The following is a 17,941-nucleotide window of genomic DNA, read 5'->3' as shown; positions in this document are numbered from 1 at the left end:
TTTGGGTGAATACGTTCAGCCTCAGAGGTCTTTTTCGGAAAGAAGAAAATATGAATTTCACAGGCTCATATCACCTGTGTGAAAAAAAAAAAAGACACACAGTAGATGCTCAGCAACAGAAAAAAGGAGGTTGATTTGTTAATCAAACTGGAAACATAAACATCAAATTTGGAAATACAAGTTGGGCATCAGTCCTAAGAAGGGTGCTGAGCCTGAAGCCTGACAAACTTGAGGTCAAATGCCTTTTCTAGCTAGGTGTCTCACCTGCTTTGAGGTTCCATCTCATCTGCAAAATGCAGATCCTGCTACTTCTTAAAATTGCTACTAGGGTTAAATTAAATAAGCTTTCCGGCCCACAGTAAGAGTTTAACAAACATGCAGTTCCTTTACTGACAACTGAATTTTCTAGAGGCTCATTATTTAACCACAAACAGAAAACGTTTAAATTATCCAATGTAAAGAAAACAATAAAGCAAATCTACGTATAAGTTAGTTATGAGCTTGGTTTCTGAACATGGACTATAGAACATGGATACATCAAAGGCATGAATTCAGCAAACCGAATACTTAATCCAATGAGGTTAGGAAAAAACGTGTAAACTTGAACCCAACGCCTATTTAGCGCTGGTAACTGTTCATACTTTTTGATCCGTTACCTACTTTTCAACGCAAGTCAAAGGCTGTTCGTAGCACTGAGACCTCCCCACCACTCCCCCTGTGCTTCACTGAAGGTTCAGACGGGACAACGCGTTATTTTAGTTCTTCACAACCTAAGAAAGAGGTGAGTAGTATCTCTACTGCCATTTGCAGATGCGGACATCAAGGCTTTGGGCGGGCACGTAGCGTTCTCTGGGCGCCCGCGAGAAGCCGGAGGCTGAGTCCAGGGCCTGGAGCCTCAGCCGCGCGCCAGCCCTCAGCCACCGCGCGGGTCGCGCAGGGTCAAGGTCCCGAAGGCCGAGCCCGCACGGCAGGCGGACGTGGCCTTGGCGCCGAGCGCCGTCCCCGCCGTGACCTTGAGCCCGGCCCGCCGGGAAGGCGCTCCGACTCCGCCAAGGCTCCCCCGCCTGGCCCGGCCGACAGCTGCCTGGGCCCCTGCCGCCCCGCAACCCCTGCGGCTCTGCCCCGAGGGAGCGCTGCCGGGCCGGGGCGGAGACCCGTGCCGGGGACCCCGCGCCCTCTGCCCCGCGGCGGCCCCTCCCCGGCCGCTCCCGGAAAGGGCGGCGCTGCTCACCGGAGCACTGGCAGGAGGCTGCAGGGGGGGGCCCGCCGCAGGAGACCGCCGACCCAAGCCGCTCCGCGGACTTGCAGTACTCGCGCCGCCATCTTGCTCTGGCGCCTGGGCTCCCACCGCCCGGGCCGCCGCTGACGCCGCCGCCGCCGCCGCCGCCGCCGCGACCCCTCCCCCGGCCAGGCCCGCAGAGGCTGGGGCGGGGCGGGGCGCGCGGCCGCTGCAGCGCCAGGCGCCGCCGCCAGGGGAAGTAGGGCCCACGGTCCCGGCGCGAGGAGGTCCTGCAGCTGCGAGAAAGGAGCGCGAAGGCGAAAAGGACTGCTTTACGAGACAATCACCAGCGAAAGGAGCTGAATGTCCAGCGCTAGAGGACTATGGGCAAGGCTTTAATGTACATGGAAAGATCCACAAGAAAAGAGTAACACTGAGTTTAGGCTTCTCCCCAATACCTTTTGAACTTTGTACCATGTAAATACATTGCCTTTCAAACCGAAAACAAACCCAAAGCAACGCTTTAATAAAAACATTCTAGATGAAAACATACTCAAGTTATCTGGTGGTCTCGGGACTACATTGTTCCTGTTCCCTGTTCATATCAACATTGATGGGCCCTCGTCGCGTCTCAGTCGTCAAGCCGACTCAGTCTAGTGGGGCAGGATGTGAAATAATTGGCTCCAGTGTGTCAAGTGTTGAAATGAAGAGGTTCACCAGACGGGAAGGGGACACGAACAGGCGAGACTGTAACCGGCGGTGGCTGTGAAGCGGAGGACAGAGCCGAGTTCCTGGCACGATAGCGCGGTCCCAAAGGAAGAATTGACCAGTGGAAGGGAGGATATCTCCGGTCAAGAAAACAACTTAAACAAAGGCGTGGGTCGGGTGGCACTGTTTAGGGAAAGTGTATCCTGAGTAAAAGAGCCGCAAATGTAACCTTGAAAACTGCAACCGAGACAAGGTAGGCAGAAAGGGAGCTAGACAGAGAAGGGGGAGAAACAGGGAGGAGAGACCCCAGCCACCAAGGGGAGCACCGTGCAAGAATCTGCAGAGGCCAAGAGGGAAATGTCCTCAGGACGGGTGGGTACCTGGGAGGTCTGTTACCCTGGCAGGAGGGGAGAGGGCAGCAACTGGGCTTTTGGTCTGAGGGGTTCTCTGAAGCTAGTAATCTTGGAGGCAAAGGAAGCATTGGAGCTTAAGGGGTGCAGTTTTCTGACTGGGGAATATTTGAACACGTTAATATGGCAAGGAACCACCAGGAAGGATTAAAAAGGGGTCCTGTGGATGGAGGAGAGACAACAAGGATTTGCTCCAGATCAGGGAGATATGGGTCTCTTGGAGGCCAGTGGAAAGGAGGCCAAGGGACAGGGGACAGGAGTCCAGAGGCTATGTGGCTGAGCAACAGGCTTATGATTAGTGAGCCTGTAGACACTTAGACCCAAAAGGGAGCTCTCCCCAGGGCAGAAAGGACATGTCCCAATCCTCCACAGTAGGAGGGAAGCCTCTTTAAGCCTGTGGTGTCATTGTGCCCTTGTGACTTTCTCACACATTCTCCCAACTTCTCAGCTTTTTTTTTTTTTTTTTGAAGAGATGAATGCTTTTAAATGTATTTTCCTGAAATGTAAACTTGGTAAATATTTCTTGGTCGACCTTGCTTTTGTGCTATTTAGTATTAGGCCACTTATTCTGCATTTTTCTTCTCCACTGTTATCTTCCAATATTTTTTACTGGGGACATGTACTTTTATCTCACAGGTGTATAGCTGTCATAGAAGCTCACAGGTGTATATGTCATAGAAGAAATATTGGGCATCTTCCTGGAGCATAAGTTTTACACCAAGATTATTAGGAAAAATATCTTAAGAGGGATGCCTGGGTGGCTTAGTCAGTTGATTTCGGCTAAGGTCATGATCCCAGGGTCATGGGATTGATCCCTATGTCAGGCTCCACGCTGAGCATGGAGCCTGCTTAAAATTCTCAAAAAAAGTAGAGTATATGTAAGCATTTTAAATATTTGAGGTTTTTGCGATGGCTTGTACAGGTGCAAGGTGGAACCCACATTAACTTCACCTGTCAGAGACCTAGACACTCTTAGATGATTCCCTTTTGCTCACTCTCCTGGTATCAAGCTCTGAGAGTTCTACTTTGGAACATCATTTATCCAACCTCTTTTCCTCACCCTACTCAGTTTGTCTTAGGACCAGTCTTTGAACAGGTCTCTTTCCCTCTAATCTTTCCCCTTACAGTTCATTATGTAATTATATCATACTCTTTTAAAAATGTAACCTGCTACCACTTATAGTATAATTTCCACCTGTTTCTTTACCTGAACCCCACTCACGTTCAAAGTGTCCCAAGCAGTCCTCATCGGCTTGCAGAACCCCTTGGTTATGCTGCTTCTTCTCATAGTTTTGGGATTTTACATTCTTCCCTCTACCTGGAATGCCCTTTCCACAACCCTTATCTACTAGCCCGGAAACTGTTAAGATTCAGTTCTAGCACCATCTAGTCTCTTCTGGGAAGTTGTCATTTCCCCCCCACCCATGTGCTTCTCTGCTATGAAGGCAGCTGTACATAACCTCCCCTACTAGATTATGAGCATTGAGAGGATAGGCAGTGCTTGTGGTTACTGCTGAAACTCTGTACTTGTATAATACACGTATTAGTTGAAACTGAAATATGCTCCAAATCTCTTCCTAGGAGCCAGGAAACTGGAATATGTAACTCAATGTTTCTTCAGGTCAAAATCTAGGTTCATAGTTTATTAATAAACAGCAACAGAACTCAAACTCTCCAACTCAAATGCACAGTATGAGGAACTCTACAATTTCATCAATGTATCAGATTTTATGAATCCACTCCTATTTAATACACTCTAGAATACAGGATAAAAGAAAAGTGACACAGAATTTTCAAGTTTTATTTTCTATGTGTCGACATTCTTATTATAAGGTCTGACCCCAACCAGACTGCTGATTATTTCCATTTGTAATTGGTTAAATCAAAGAAATAATTTCAGGGTCATTGGGATGGCTCAGTCGGTTAAGCAGCCAACTTCAGCTCAGGTCATGATCTCACCATTCATGAGTTCAAGCCCCAGGTCAGGCTCTGTGCTGGCAGCTCACAGCCTGGAGCCTGCTTTGGATTCTGTGTCTCCCTCTCTCTCTGCCCCTTTCCTGCTTGCTCTCTGTCTTTCTCTCTCTCAAAAGTAATAAACATTAAAAAACAAAAACAAAAAAAAAAAGAAAAATTTCAAATTAGTTTCAAATATATACCACCAAAAATAAATATTCACTTAATGCAGTCTTCTGTTTTAAGATATCAAAAGGTATTTTCCTCCCCAAATAAGGGTTCTAAGATAAATTCAAGATTCCTTTGAATGGAAAAAAAAAAAAAGATACACCTTCTAAAAAAGTGAGCTTACAAAACCATGCAGGGGATTACTAGGTACACTTCCTGTAAGAGGAAAGTATGTTCAATGAAAAGGAAATTTCAAACATGACCTTACACTCATGAAAAATTTTAACAAGGCCTTTACTTCATTTACTTTTAGCTATTCCATAAATACCAGAAGAGAAATTGGACAGTTTGTAATGAAATTTAGAAAAATTTCTTTTTCTGTAAAGCAAACTTATAAATCTTTCCCTTTGTCTCCTTCCAATCGTCCTTCACTGTGCTAAAGAGCTGTTCAGTTCTTCCAGATTTTTGGTTAAGCGGGTAGTTTCCAAGCTGACTGGGCTTTCCAGGTAGGTAGTTCCTGCACAGGGTTTTCCGGTCACTGGATCTATGACTTGTCCAACTTTGAAAACGATCTCGGCCAGTTCATGTTTCACATGCTTTGTTCGTGGGACAGGTAGAGCTTTGAGAAGCACGATATCCCCAACTGTGCACTGCTGAAGAGCATCATGAGCAAAGTAGGTTTTTCGTTTATTAAAATACTGTTGAGAGAAGTAGGAACAAATCGGTAGTTCCCATCTGTGATCTGACAACGCAGCATAGAATATAAAAAGTAATGCACAGAAAACAAGCTGGGACTTGGGAAAAAAAGATAATACACTCAGGAGGGTTCCAATACAAAAATTAACTGCTTAACTTCTAGAAAATAGCAATGACTTTCCCAGAGTGGATCATGTGCCTGAGCTCTCCAGCCTATTACCTTCAGTATCTTTGTCTATTAATCATCATCCTTCCCTATACTATTTAAACTCTTCCTTCCTAGTGGAGCCTTCTCTCCAGCCTTATGAACATGCTACTCTCACTACTAGCTGTGTGATTTGGCACAGTCACTGAATCACTCCAGGCTTAGTTTTTTTCACAACCTAAAATGAGGCTCCACTATCTGCATCTCTAAAGTTATCCAGATAATTAAATGTTCTAAATATACACACCACACTTAGCTCCATGCCTGGCTCGAAGTACTGCAAACAAGCCACAGATGCTCATAACAACCTTGCTGCAGAAGGTGCTCTCATTTTACAAATGAGAAAACAGGCTCTGGAGTTAGGTAATGTGCACAGCTAGTAAACAACAGTCAATATTCACGCTAAGGTCTCCTGATTCAGGCCAATGATAAGGCTGTCGTCACTCTTCAGCTTGTTCCTGTGTTGTTGTTAATAAAAGACAACTTTATTCTTCTCCTTAACTCATCTGGCCTCCCCTTCCCTTAACCTTGTCACCTCTGCTCCTGTGTTTTTGATCCTAGATAACAAAGAACATTTCCACCTACCTGTGTGCCCAGTCTTGAATGCAGAACTGTCCTTGGCACTTTCCTCTCCCTCCCTTGCACATCTGACAAATCAAGGACTCTGGCCCTTCTTTCCGAAATCTTTTCCCACTGCATTGCAATTGCTTCAAGACTGTTCAGGTTCTTATCATTTCCATTCTAGACTTTTGCAATAGCCTTCTTACCTATTTCCTTACCTCCTGTCCTCATCTCTATCTTTATGTTTCCAAGTGTGTCTTTCCTTTGCTTATAGGATGAAATCCAAAAATACTACATAAAAGGCCTTTCTCAGCCCAGCTCCCACTGTTCTTGTATTCACTCAACAACAGTCAATGCCTACTCAGGATCAAGCTCTGGGCTCAAACATGCCAAACTACTTGTTGTTCCTGTACAATGTCATGCCCTTTAATGGCTAAAAGAACTTCCATATACCACTTACCATGGCCAAAATGACTCCCCCAAATGTGGTCCTTTGGATAAAAGCCTTTCTGAGATTCAGCTCAAATGTCTTTGAGGATGCTCTCTTTCAGCAATGTGGAAAGAAAGAACCAGCTGTCCTGCTTTCTGCTCCCAGTACTTTGCACACAGAAGTACTGTATCAGTTATCAGACTGAGTTGAAATTAACTGTATGTGTCCTCAGAATTTGAGAATGAACCACGATTAATTCACTTTGTTATACCCACAGATCAGCAGACGCTCAGTGCATCTGTACTGACAGGGAATGGTTTCTCTGTTCAGAACCTGTAACATGTTGGTGATTTATCAATGCCTTCTGAAAACAGGGATATTCCTCACCTTTAATAAGTAGGGATCCAAAACAAGCCTGGTCACCCTCACTTTAGCTGTTTTTTGCATTGCTGTCCCAATCACCTTCCCCACGATCCATTTGGCATGGACGGATGAACGAACTACTGACATTATGTGGCTTTGATCACCTGAAAAACAAATTTCAAAGTTTAACATTCTGGTTGTTATGACTCACCAAAGGAATTTTGTTACTAGAAGTGCTGAAGGTCAGAAACAGTTTTTGTTGACCTTCTGGAATCACCACTTTAGAGATACTTACACGTTTCACTATTTACTTAACCCAACCTCCCATCTTTATACTATTTACAAAGCTGTCATTTTAACTTAAGTCGCCGTGTCCCCCTGTACAAAACGGGAATAACAACAGGGTCTGCTCACAGGAGTGCTTTGAAAGTTTAACCTATAAGGCGCTAAATGGCGCGAATAAACGTGGGCTCTTACTGGCGTCCCTTTCTTTCCTTCCGCTGGCTTGCGTCTCCCCAGAGGCTCACAGTCTGGCCACACAAGCGCACAAGGCCTTGGCGGAGCGGCCGGGGTGTCCTCCCCACTTAAGGAGACTTTGCCTTGGGGCTGCCTTCTTGATCAGTTAATGCCGAGTCCAACCCGCCTGGGGTAGGCTGGGGGTGATTGATCCTCCCTCCCCGCACAACCCCGGGGTCAGGCAACTTCCCTTGCTTCCAGGCTCTAACCCGACGACACCTTGCGACCCGGGATTCACCCTCCGCAACAGCACCTCCCATACCTCGACCTCCTCCTGGATTTACTTTCACAGCGCGTGTCCTACTGAGGGCCGGTCGGAACGTGATGACGTCAGTCCCTTGCAAGTCGCTCCGCCTCGGACCGCTCCTCTCATTGGCCGCGTGTCCCCTTAGCCATAAGCGGGCGTAAGGGCAGGGCTCCGCCCACTCCCCCTTAAAGAGAACCGTAGACCCTGGTCATCCGGGGAGACGTACATCTTTTTTTCTTTTAATTTTTTTTTAACGTTTATTTATTTTTGAGACAGAGAGAGACACAGCATGAACGGGGGAGGGGCAGAGAGAGAGGGAGACACAGAATCGGAAGCAGGCTCCAGGCTCTGAGCCATCAGCCCAGAGCCTGACGCGGGGCTCCAACTCGCGGACCGCGAGATCGTGACCTGAGCTGAAGTCGGACGCTTAACCGACTGAGCCCCCCAGGCGCCCCTAGACGTACATCTTCTTTCTCCACGCTGTGGGCGGCTGGAACGTGGAGTATTCCGGCCTTTCATTTAACTATTCTGTTCGGTTTCCTCTTTTTAAGCTGAGCTCCCAGGCTTGGACAAGGCCTTCCAAATCAGAGGAACCTCATTCATTCATCAAACACTGAAACATTGGACACTAAGTGCATTCTACCCCCACAGCTGCTTTTAAGATAAACTTCGGCAGGTTTTTGTGCCTAATATGATTTTAGGTGTTATTTTTCAATATCTGTGAGACAGAGAGAAGTCCAGTATCAGCACATATTTATGTGTGACAATTATGAAGGAGTTAGATGGGCCACGAGCAGACTGCTTGATAACGCCTTCTCAGATAAAAAGAGGACTGAGAATGTATTAGGAAGTTAAGAGAAACAGAAAACAATAGGCTACTGGCACAGACAATTTGAAGACCAAAATATGGGTGTGGTCAATTGTCTTTGAGCATTGAAACATCTTAGCACCTGGTGAGAGAAGACTGGGAAAATAAGAATTCACCCATACATTAGTTTGTCCAACACTCATTTCTTTCTTAGCAAATAGTTATAGAACACTTCTAAGACTCTGTGCTAGGCAAAAAGATGAATCGAAGAAGACTCCCCCTCTCTAAAAGCCTACAAAACCGTGAGTAAAACAACCAGAGGTAATGGGAACCTTGAGAAAAGAGTGTGTAACTTTGCAGAGAGAGGAGACTTGATCAATACATAGCCCCTGGCCAGGGTCTATAGCTTGAGAATAGAGGGACATGGGTTGTGGGGAGGACATTTGAGGCAGAAAGGAGAGCATGTGCAGGGGTGCTGAGGTTTGAGAGACAGTACGCGAAGGAGTCTGATGCTACCAGGATATAGGGTTAGGAAAATAAAGGCAGGGATTGAAGTTGCTCAGGGATAGGCCTCTATCTAGGAAGCATTTCTTGTTTAGGGCCTCCTTTTTCTTCTAAGTGATAAGAAGCCTTTGAAAGATGTGAATACTTTAGCTAGCTTTCAACATCATTGTGGTAGGAGTGTGGAAGGCAGAATAGAGGGTGGAGACATTGGAGGTTGGATGCTTTTTCAGGGGATGGTGAAAACCTAAATTGGAGCAGTGGGAATGGAAGAGAGAAGATGGGTTGGAGATGTGATTGGGAAATTGGTCATGTGAGGCAAGGGGACAGAGAGGAGGTAAGTGTGTGTGTGTGAGTATGGCATAGACAACAGAAATGTATTTTCTCATAGTTCTTTTATTTTTTAATTAATTTTTAATTTATTAATTTATTTTTATTTAAATTTATTAATTTATTTTCTCTAGAAGTCTAAGATTGAGGAGCTGTCAGGGTCAATTTCTGGTAAGAGCTCTTCTCCTGGCTTGCAGATGATCACTTTCTTGCTATGTCCTCACATAGCCTTTCCTCTGTGTATGTGTGCACAGCGAGAGAGAGTGTATTCTTTTTCTTCTACAAGAACACCAATCTCATTGGATTGGGGCCCCACCCTTTTATGACCTCATTTAATCTTAAATACCTCCTAAAGGTCTTGCCTTCAAATACCATCACATTGGGAGTTAGGGCTTCAACATACATACATGGTGGGGGGCACAATTCAGAACATAATAAAATCAAAGAAGCAAAATAAAAGCCTTTCAGTCTTTTTAAAAATTTTTATTTATTTATTTTTAGAGAGAGAAGAGAGCAAGCAGGACAGGGGCAAAGAGAGGGAGACAGAGAATCCCAAGCAGGCTCCACACTATCACTGCAGAGCCTGGCGTGGGGCTCGAACTCACGAACTGTGAGTTCATGACCTGAGCCAAAACCAAGAGTCGTACACCCAACCAACTGAGCCACTCAGGCACCCCAACCCTTGTAGCCTTAAATTCGATTTGGAAATATTGTATGAAGTCATGATTTATTTTTCTCAAAAAATGTCTTTCTTAGAGAGCCTACAAACCTAGGAGCAGTCAGTACCAAGCACATTCCCTGAAAGAAACCAAGGATCCTTGAAAAATGACTGACTTCACATCTGGAGCAGAACTGTATGAGTTAAACTTGGGACATGTTGTGTCAGAAATCAAGGAAACTATTAAAGATGAATTAGGTCAGGTCAAAAGCCAACCTGAAGGAGTATTCACTGAACTAACATGAGATTATGTGAGGCTAAAAAGAATTATAAATGCAATGGATTGAAAATCATAAGACATATAAAAATCTGTGAGTTCATAATGGTACTTAAAAATAAATCCTCTGGTTGCTTTTGGAGAGTCCTAGGGCACCAAGTCAATAATTCGAAAAACACAAGAAATCAATATATCATGAAATATGATTTCAGATTTCAGTGCATTTCAGAATGACCTAATAATTGATACATAAGGAATGACAGAATTGGAAAACATTTTTTGCAACAACTAATGGATAATGAATAATATCAACAATGTTAACAAAATCATTGAAAGATTAATGTGGAACTTTGTAATAAAAAGAGAAGGCTAATACTACCTGAACCATCAATTAATTTTATCATCAGTAAAAATGAGTCAATTAGACATTATACATCTTTTGATGTAAAAGGAAAGAAAGCATATAGCACTGATTATGAAATATAATGTGTAAAAAGTAATCTGAATCTAATCAGTTTTGTAGATCTAACCACCCATTTTACAGTGAATACAACAGATAGAGGAATGAGTTAAACAACACCAGGAGGAAGTAACTGTTGAAATAAAAAACTCAGTAGATGGGTTTATGGCATATTAGATAAAGCTGAAGAGAGACTTAGTAAACTGCAAGGGAAACCAGAAGAAATTATTTAGAATGTAGAAATTATTTAGAATGTAGAGGAAAATGTGGACAGTAGATCAAGAAGTTCTCACATTTGTCTATTAAGAGTTCCAAAAGGAGAGAACCCAGGAAAGAGAATGGCTTTTTTCTGAACTAAAACAATGGAAGTCAGTGGCCACATTAGTAAGCCTGGCTCTACCCCTGCTCATTCAAACAACCTCCTGGCCACTTTTCAGCCTTGGATAATGCCCTGAGATAAGTATGTATTTGTAACATGACTACATCAGGAAACATATATAATAGAATATAGTAGAAATCGCTTATGAGACTTGGACTGGAGAAAGCTAGTATGAATTCAGGATGTCCCCAAGATTACCGTGGGGTTCAGGAAATCATTAGAGGCACTTCTAGATGACTAACTCTTATCAGGTAGGACGTTCTTTTTTTTTTTAATTTTTAAAAATCTGTATTTATTTTTGAGAGAGAGAGAGAGAGAGAGAGAGAGAGAGAGAGAGAGAGAGAGAGACAGCGTGTGAGCAGGGGAGGAGCAGAGAGAGAGGGAGACACAGAATCCGAAGCAGGCTCCAGGCTCTGAGCTGTCAGCACAAAGCCTGACGTGGAGCTCAAACTCACGAACTGTGAGATCATGACCTGAACTGAAGTCAAACACTCAACTGACTGCGCCACCTAGGCACCCCACAGGAAGGACATTCTAAGGACTTATAAGATTATCTCCCAGGAGCCAAGCCAAAGGGCCAAACCTTTCTTTGGGTAAGATTAATCCTTTATTAAACACCTTGGTATATCAAATACCCCTTTATGGGTGGTATGTAAGGGCTTTTGTAGCCTCCAAGAGTGTGTATAACCTCTACAGAACTCCAAAAATGAAAAAAAATCATAAGCTTCTAGACCTTAATGCCGAGACTCAGAAGTCCAGAACATCACTTCTTTTGCATTTCTATTGGATATAGTAAGTCACAAACCAATCGAGATTCAATAGGGCTACACAAAAGCACAAATATCAGGAGATGTGGTCCACTGGGGCCATCTATGCAGACTGCTTACCATGATCCTTTTTTTTTTTTTTAAATTTAATTCCAGTATAGTTAACATTAAAGCATTTCTTATGGTGGGTTAAGTGTGAGTTTTGTTTGTAGTCTTTTCCTTCATGTCATACTCTTTTACATAACAAGGTTTGTAAAAAAACAAAACAAAACAAAGCCAAACAAAACAGCAACAACAAAACAAAAGACCCCCACAAGGTTTGTGTCTAGACTACACTGTCATTTAAGTTCATTCTAATTATGCTCCATCTCATGCATGAGAGTTTTCCTGTGGATCCAGGCAACTTGATTCCAGAATCTGTCATGGTTTTCTTGGGACTCTGGATGAATCATCACATTCTAGAATTCTCCAGGTATGGATTATCCCTGGTGAGTCTTTGCATTATCATACCATGAGATGTCTCTTCATGATCAGTTTTGAGCTTTGGTGTTTTTTTCTTTGGATTCAGGCCTCATCTCTAGATGAACAGTTCTTTGGGGAAAAAATAAAAGTGACAAATTTTACAAAAAAAATATGTAGTTCTCCCACACACACCCTGACAAGGCCCAGTCATGACCCTGAAACCCAGAGAAACAATGTAAGAGAGGGAAGAATCATTGAGCAGAGGACAAAAGTGATTGTAAATGATGTTGCCTTTTTGTTGTCCAAGGTGAACAGAGAGAGGATACCTAACCAGAGTACTGGAATGGACAAAAGGTTGATAAGGCAACTAAAAGGTTGATAAGGAAACACCCGTTGCTTCCCTCTGTACACGTTCGGGTGAATGTGTGCACACCCACACTTTCCTTCAGTCTCCTCTACTCGAAGTTGGATGTTTCATCCTGGCCATCATGAATATCTTTGCAAAACATCCAGTTTTCCAGAAACACTGAGTGGGCCATGGTAGATGCTCATGAGGCAAGGGAACAGGTTTGGGGCATTGTATTTCCATTGTCTTTGAGTATCAGAGGACTAGATTTTGAAAGGACAGATCAGGTTCTGGAGTCTGGATCATTTCTGATTCTAGGGATTCTTTAAAAATACTTTTTAATGTTTTATTTATTTTTGAGAGAGAGGAAGGGGAAATAGAGAGAGGGAGACACAGAATCTGAAAAATAGACACAGAATCTGGAGAATTCAAACTCATGAATAGTGACATGATGACCTGAGCCAAAGTTGGATGCTTAACCAACTGAGCCACCCAGGTGCCCCCTAGGGATTTTTAATCTGAAGTTGTTGTAAGAAGGTTTTAGGTGGCTTCTGAATTCTACCAAATTATATATTCAAAATTTGGTGTGTATCTACAGGTCTCTGTGTGGAGATAGCCTATAGCTTTTATCAGATTCTTAAAGAGGTCTGTGATCCTGCTCCTCCCAAATTAAGAAATTATTTCCTTAACCATAAGAGACTCTTAAAAACTGAGAATAAACTGAGGGTTGTGGGGGGTGGGAGGGAGGGGAAAGTGGGTGATCGGCATTGACGAGGGCACCTGTTGGGATGAGCACTGGGTATTGTATGGAAACCAATTTGACAATAAATTTCATATTAAAAAAAAAGAAATTATTGCCTTATACCCAGATCACTACAACAGCATTTTAATTAGTGATGTAACAGCTTCAGGCTCTTGATTTAAATATATCCAAAACACTACCATCCTGTTAATCTTCCCATTTTGTAATAGTTCTGTAGCTTCAGCTCTACTTTCACTCTCACCTCAAGAGTTAGTATTCCTGCTTTACATCCAACTACAATTAATTTTTATACAGACACCGGTAATCAGGAAGATTCATGCCCAGGAAAATGAAATCTAGCTATTGGGGTTGAGAATAGATTCTCTTCTATATTTTGATTGCTATAATTATCATCTTATTAAATCATAGTTACAAAGCCATATAACATGGGATAAGTCAGTTAATTTCTCTGTCTTCAGGCTTTTCATCTGAAAAATATGGATTATTTCACTTGCCTAAATCTGTAAAGTGCCCAGCATAATATCTGACACAGATTATATGCTCAACAAATGTTAATTACCTTGTATTTTATACATCACTTGAATGTTTCCCAGTAGACATTTAAGAAATCCTCATTAAATGAGTATATAGCAACAGATAATGTTTATAGGATACTTACTATGCACTAGGCATTATGATACCTTTCTTCATATTATCTAATCTAGAATTTTATTAGGCAGTTGCTACTGTTGTTCTCATTTTACAGATGAGGAAACCAATGCAGAGAGAGGTTAAATAACTTGCTCTAGGTCTCATAGCCAACAAATGGAAGGAATGAAACTTGATCTTAGACAGTCTGACTACAGAGGGGTATAGCCCCTTCCTACCACTATCACAGAAGAAGGCAATCTCCCTCATCTTCCCCCTAGCAGTTTTAATAAGTCAGATGTTTACGTGCTTATTTTGTGGCCAGAAGTGTAGATAGGAGTTAAAGACACAGGTCTTTTCCCCATAAGGTTAAAGTCCAAGTATGAAAAAAACAATAAAAAAGCAATATAAGTAGTAGTCAAAACTCATTATGGTGAGGGGTAGACTCTAAAGGGAATGGAAATTCAGGGAAAGCAAAGATCAAAAAATGATGAGTGCTCTGATAAGCACTTGTGAAAAAGTAGTTTTATGAGCAGAAGTTTGAAGAAACATTAATGATCTAATACTCCCTGCATGTCCCCTCCCCTTTGAGCACTAAGCATATAACTACAGCTCCATACAGCAAAAAGTGGAGCTCTTTTTGCCTACTGGTCCTGTTCCCATGATACCTAAATAAACTTACTAAGTTGCACCCTATGAAGTCTCAAGAATTCTTTCTTGGCTGTTGTACTTCATGATCCCACAACAATCACATTTGGTTAGACAAGGATGGAAGATTGGAGGGAACTGATTGAAAAAAAAAGAGGTAGTATCATTAAAGTTTGAATTTAGACCAAAAATTAAGGTATAGGGCACACTCAAGCAAGTGAATTTAAAAAGAGAGACAGTAGTGGAGACAGTATAAGATGTTTGAAATTTCAGAAAGGGGAGTTGGCTTTCATTGAAAGTGGTGAAAACTTTACATGCATTATTTGATATAAACACAACCTTTCAGGGTACCCTATTTCCCTACAGCTATGAACTTAAATTCCTGTCTTTTACAGTCTTAAAACCTCTGTTGCTAATAGCACCAATGACATACCCAGAGTGTTTTTTGAAAATTCAAATAAAATCATTTCACATCATCAGAAGTACAATGAAGAGCAATGATTTTTTTCCCAATCCTTATTGGTAGGAAAACTTGGGTTTTTTTTTTTTCACCCCTGTTGGGAGGAAAATTTGGGTTGTGAATATTAACTGATAATAGACTAATGAGAAAAGACAAGGCTTATTTACACATGCATGAGGGAGCATTCAGATGAAGAGACACTAGAAATAGGAATTTATATACCAACTTAAGAGGGGAAGAAGAGGAGGGAGAAAGGGTCTCTATGGGAAAACAAATGGGAGTTTTTGGAAAGGTAGGTGGACTTTTATGAGAACAAATGGAAACTATAATAATATGATTTTGATAATATTTATGATATGTCTGTTTATGTAATTTCTCATCCTGGTGCCTGTGGCTGCATAGTCTCCTTCCTGTCTGGAGTCTCCCCTGAGGGGATTTATGGCTTCTGTCTCAGAAGCCTCTGCCATTAGTTAGATAAGGGAAGTTCTGAAAAGTCTTCCTCCACCTTCTCTCATCTGCCCTATCTTAAATGTCTTCAATTTAAAGTAATATTTATACCATTTTGATGGATCCCAATTGGTCCCATCACCCCTTAGTGTCGTTTCTGTCTTCTGGGGTAAAAACATCTTGACTTGCCTTTGTAAAATCATTACTCTTTCTGTGTCTGCAGTCTTGATGAGTCTGTCAATCAAAGTGCTCTGTCTTCCTTTAGCATATGACCCATGCAGGCCCAATCAGATTCTTGTAGGAATATTGGGGGTTCTGATTGGAAGATGGGAAGTGGCTGGAGCAATTGCATCTTGAGGGAGGTGCTCTGAAGAGACTATTTGACTAGAATCTATGTCTGCTATTTGCACCTACAGATATTAACCTATAAGGAAATTGGAACTGGGATTTGATGTTACACGTGACCTTAAAATGTAGGTAGGGCTGAATAGGGGTAGGTTGGAGGGCAAGGAAAATGGGCTAGGAACTTGGCAATATTCATTGTGCCCAGCCAAAAGCTGATAAATTGCCCCATGTAGCATCTTGGGTCTCAGACTCTGTCCTGGGACTGGAGTTTTAAGAAACTTAATAGAAAAGTTAGAATGTTGGCATCTGATTGTCTACAAGAAGGAGTTTTTTAGTAAGTTCTTGTAAGAAACAGACAAGCTTTGGTTAAAGCTAGCCCATATGAAAAAGCAGAAAGAGAATATTCAGCTTGGCCAAGAGAGACCAGAAATCCAAGATGGCTAAATTAGCTAATCTGTACCTTCAATTTTGAAAAGCCAATCTCTTTGCTCTAGCAAAATTTTGGGAGAGTACATGGAGGAAGCCTGGAGGCAAAATAGCAGAGGTAAGATATTGGGACCTAGGAGAAAAGCCTCATTCCCAGCTCCTCTTATGCACCTATACCTATGTGCTACTGGCTAGACAGAGGTCATAACTAAATAATTCCTTGAAATTTCCATTGGCAAGTGACAGATTGGTGATGCCTTGTCTCTGAGACTTTGCTTTCTATTGCTCTGAGACAGGCCAAGGTGGAGTCTGAGGTAAGGAGCCTATTGCTACAAATCATTAACACCCAGGCTAAGTTCTAGATTCAAGGGCCATAAACCAACAGCTTCTTGGGCTTTGCTTATTAGGGCATGCTGTTACATGAATAAAAATGGAAAGAATACTATAAGACTACTATAAAGACTACTATATATTTTTAAGAGTTGTACAGTCAGGGGAACTGTAAACAAAGGGAATTTTTCCCAACACACTTCTCAGATGTGACCGTCAGTCTGTTTGGGCTGCAATAACAAAATACCATAGACTGGTATTTATCTATTACTCACACTTTGGAGACTGGGAAATCCAAAATCAATTTGCTGACAAGATTCAGGCACCTGTCTGGTGAGGGCCCACTTCCTGATTCATAGCATGTTATTGTTGTGTTCTCTTACGGTATAGAAAGAGCCGAGGGAGCTTTCTTAGGTTTATAAATTGAAACCCATTCTGAGGGCTCTGTCTTCATGACCTAATTACTTCTCCAAAACCCCACCTTCTAATACCATCACCTTGGGTATTAGGATTCAACATATGAATTTGTAGGGGACACAAACATTCAGACCATACTATTGACCATGAGGGTAATGCATGAGAAAGATATGAGAGAGAGGGACAGAGAGAGAGAGAGAGAGAGAGAGAGAGAGAGAGAAAGCAAGAGAGAGAGAGAGAGAGAGAGAGAGAGAGAGAGAATATGAGAATGAATGGTGTGTATATGATATGTGTACTGAATGGCTGACCAAGAACCTCATCAAACATGGGGAGATATTACTCATTTCCAGAAGCATCTAATTCATGTCTTACACCACAGATAACTGCATGGTGCTTTCCATTTTTCTTCTATTTTTCCAAATGACACTTCCTAATGTTTCCCTCTTTTTAAACCAGTGTCCATTGGGTGTTTTGGAAAATTTTTTAAAACTTGAGATATAATTGACATATAATATTGTGTAAGTTTTAGGTATACAAGGTGTTGATTTGATACACATGTATTACATGTATTACATGTATTACATGTGTTCTCCATTGTAGCTTTAGCTAACACCTCTATCGTGTCACATAATTACCATTTCTTTCTTGTGGTGAGAACAGTTAAGATCTAGTCTCTTACCACCTCACGCCAGTCAGAGTGGCCAAAATGAACAAATCAGGAGACTATAGATGCTGGCGAGGATGTGGAGATATGGGAACCCTCTTGCACTGTTGGTGGGAATGTAAACTGGCGCAGCCACTCTGGAAAACAGTGTGGAGGTTCCTCAAAATATTAAAAATAGACTTACCCTATGACCCACAGTAACACTGCTAGGAATTTACCCAAGGGATACAGGAGTACTGATGCATAGGGGCACTTGTACCCCAATGTTTATAGCAGCACTCTCAACAATAGCCAAATTATGGAAAGAGCCTAAAGGTGCATCAACTGATGAATGGATAAAGAAATTGTGG

General features: G+C 42.3%; 2 protein-coding genes and 1 long non-coding RNA gene across 5 annotated transcripts in view; all 3 read right to left on the bottom strand.

The window, feature by feature from the left end:
- The window catches only part of NIPSNAP2 (nipsnap homolog 2), a 37,495-nt gene extending 36,088 nt beyond the window's left edge, over nucleotides 1-1,407 (bottom strand). Inside the window, exon 1 of the mRNA XM_027041822.2 lies at nucleotides 1,232-1,407. Within this exon, the coding sequence (XP_026897623.1) occupies nucleotides 1,232-1,323 (92 nt within the window). The 5' untranslated portion in view covers nucleotides 1,324-1,407. The remainder of the gene's footprint in view (nucleotides 1-1,231) is intronic.
- A 2,717-nt stretch (nucleotides 1,408-4,124) lies between these two features.
- Nucleotides 4,125-7,628, bottom strand: MRPS17 (mitochondrial ribosomal protein S17). Of its 3 annotated transcripts, none has more exons than XM_015069863.3 (3): nucleotides 7,492-7,628; nucleotides 6,738-6,877; nucleotides 4,125-5,156 (listed from the first exon to the last, which is right to left on the bottom strand). In XM_015069863.3, exons 2-3 carry the CDS (start codon nucleotides 6,858-6,860, stop codon nucleotides 4,887-4,889), a joined length of 393 nt encoding a protein of 130 aa, XP_014925349.1. In that variant the 5' UTR covers nucleotides 6,861-6,877; nucleotides 7,492-7,628; the 3' UTR covers nucleotides 4,125-4,886. The 3 variants fall into 3 exon arrangements, with proteins under 3 accessions (XP_014925349.1, XP_014925350.1, XP_053069210.1); XM_015069864.3 differs by having other exon boundaries at nucleotides 7,191-7,532; XM_053213235.1 differs by having other exon boundaries at nucleotides 6,738-7,532.
- Nucleotides 7,629-11,215: 3,587 nt separating this feature from the next.
- Nucleotides 11,216-14,743, bottom strand: LOC128313627 (uncharacterized). Its single transcript, XR_008294588.1, has 2 exons — nucleotides 14,537-14,743; nucleotides 11,216-12,247 (listed from the first exon to the last, which is right to left on the bottom strand). It is a non-coding gene; the product is annotated as an uncharacterized LOC128313627 (long non-coding RNA).
- Nucleotides 14,744-17,941: the final 3,198 nt, after the last annotated feature.

This window comes from Acinonyx jubatus, chromosome E3 (assembly GCF_027475565.1).
Source record: "Acinonyx jubatus isolate Ajub_Pintada_27869175 chromosome E3, VMU_Ajub_asm_v1.0, whole genome shotgun sequence".
Classification (NCBI taxonomy): Eukaryota; Metazoa; Chordata; class Mammalia; order Carnivora; family Felidae; genus Acinonyx; species Acinonyx jubatus.
Note: the sequence above shows the minus strand (reverse complement) of the source record. Positions and strands in the feature narration are given on the sequence as shown.

Bases quoted from the DNA above. Each gene is read 5' to 3' on its own strand.
- MRPS17 (XM_053213235.1), bottom strand. From the start codon at position 6,905: ATGTTAAACTTTGAAATTTGTTTTTCAGGTGATCAAAGCCACATAATG. The intron at 5,157-6,737 runs GTGAGGAATATC...TTCTCTCAACAG, and splicing joins TGGATCCCTACTTATTAAAG to TATTTTAATAAACGAAAAAC.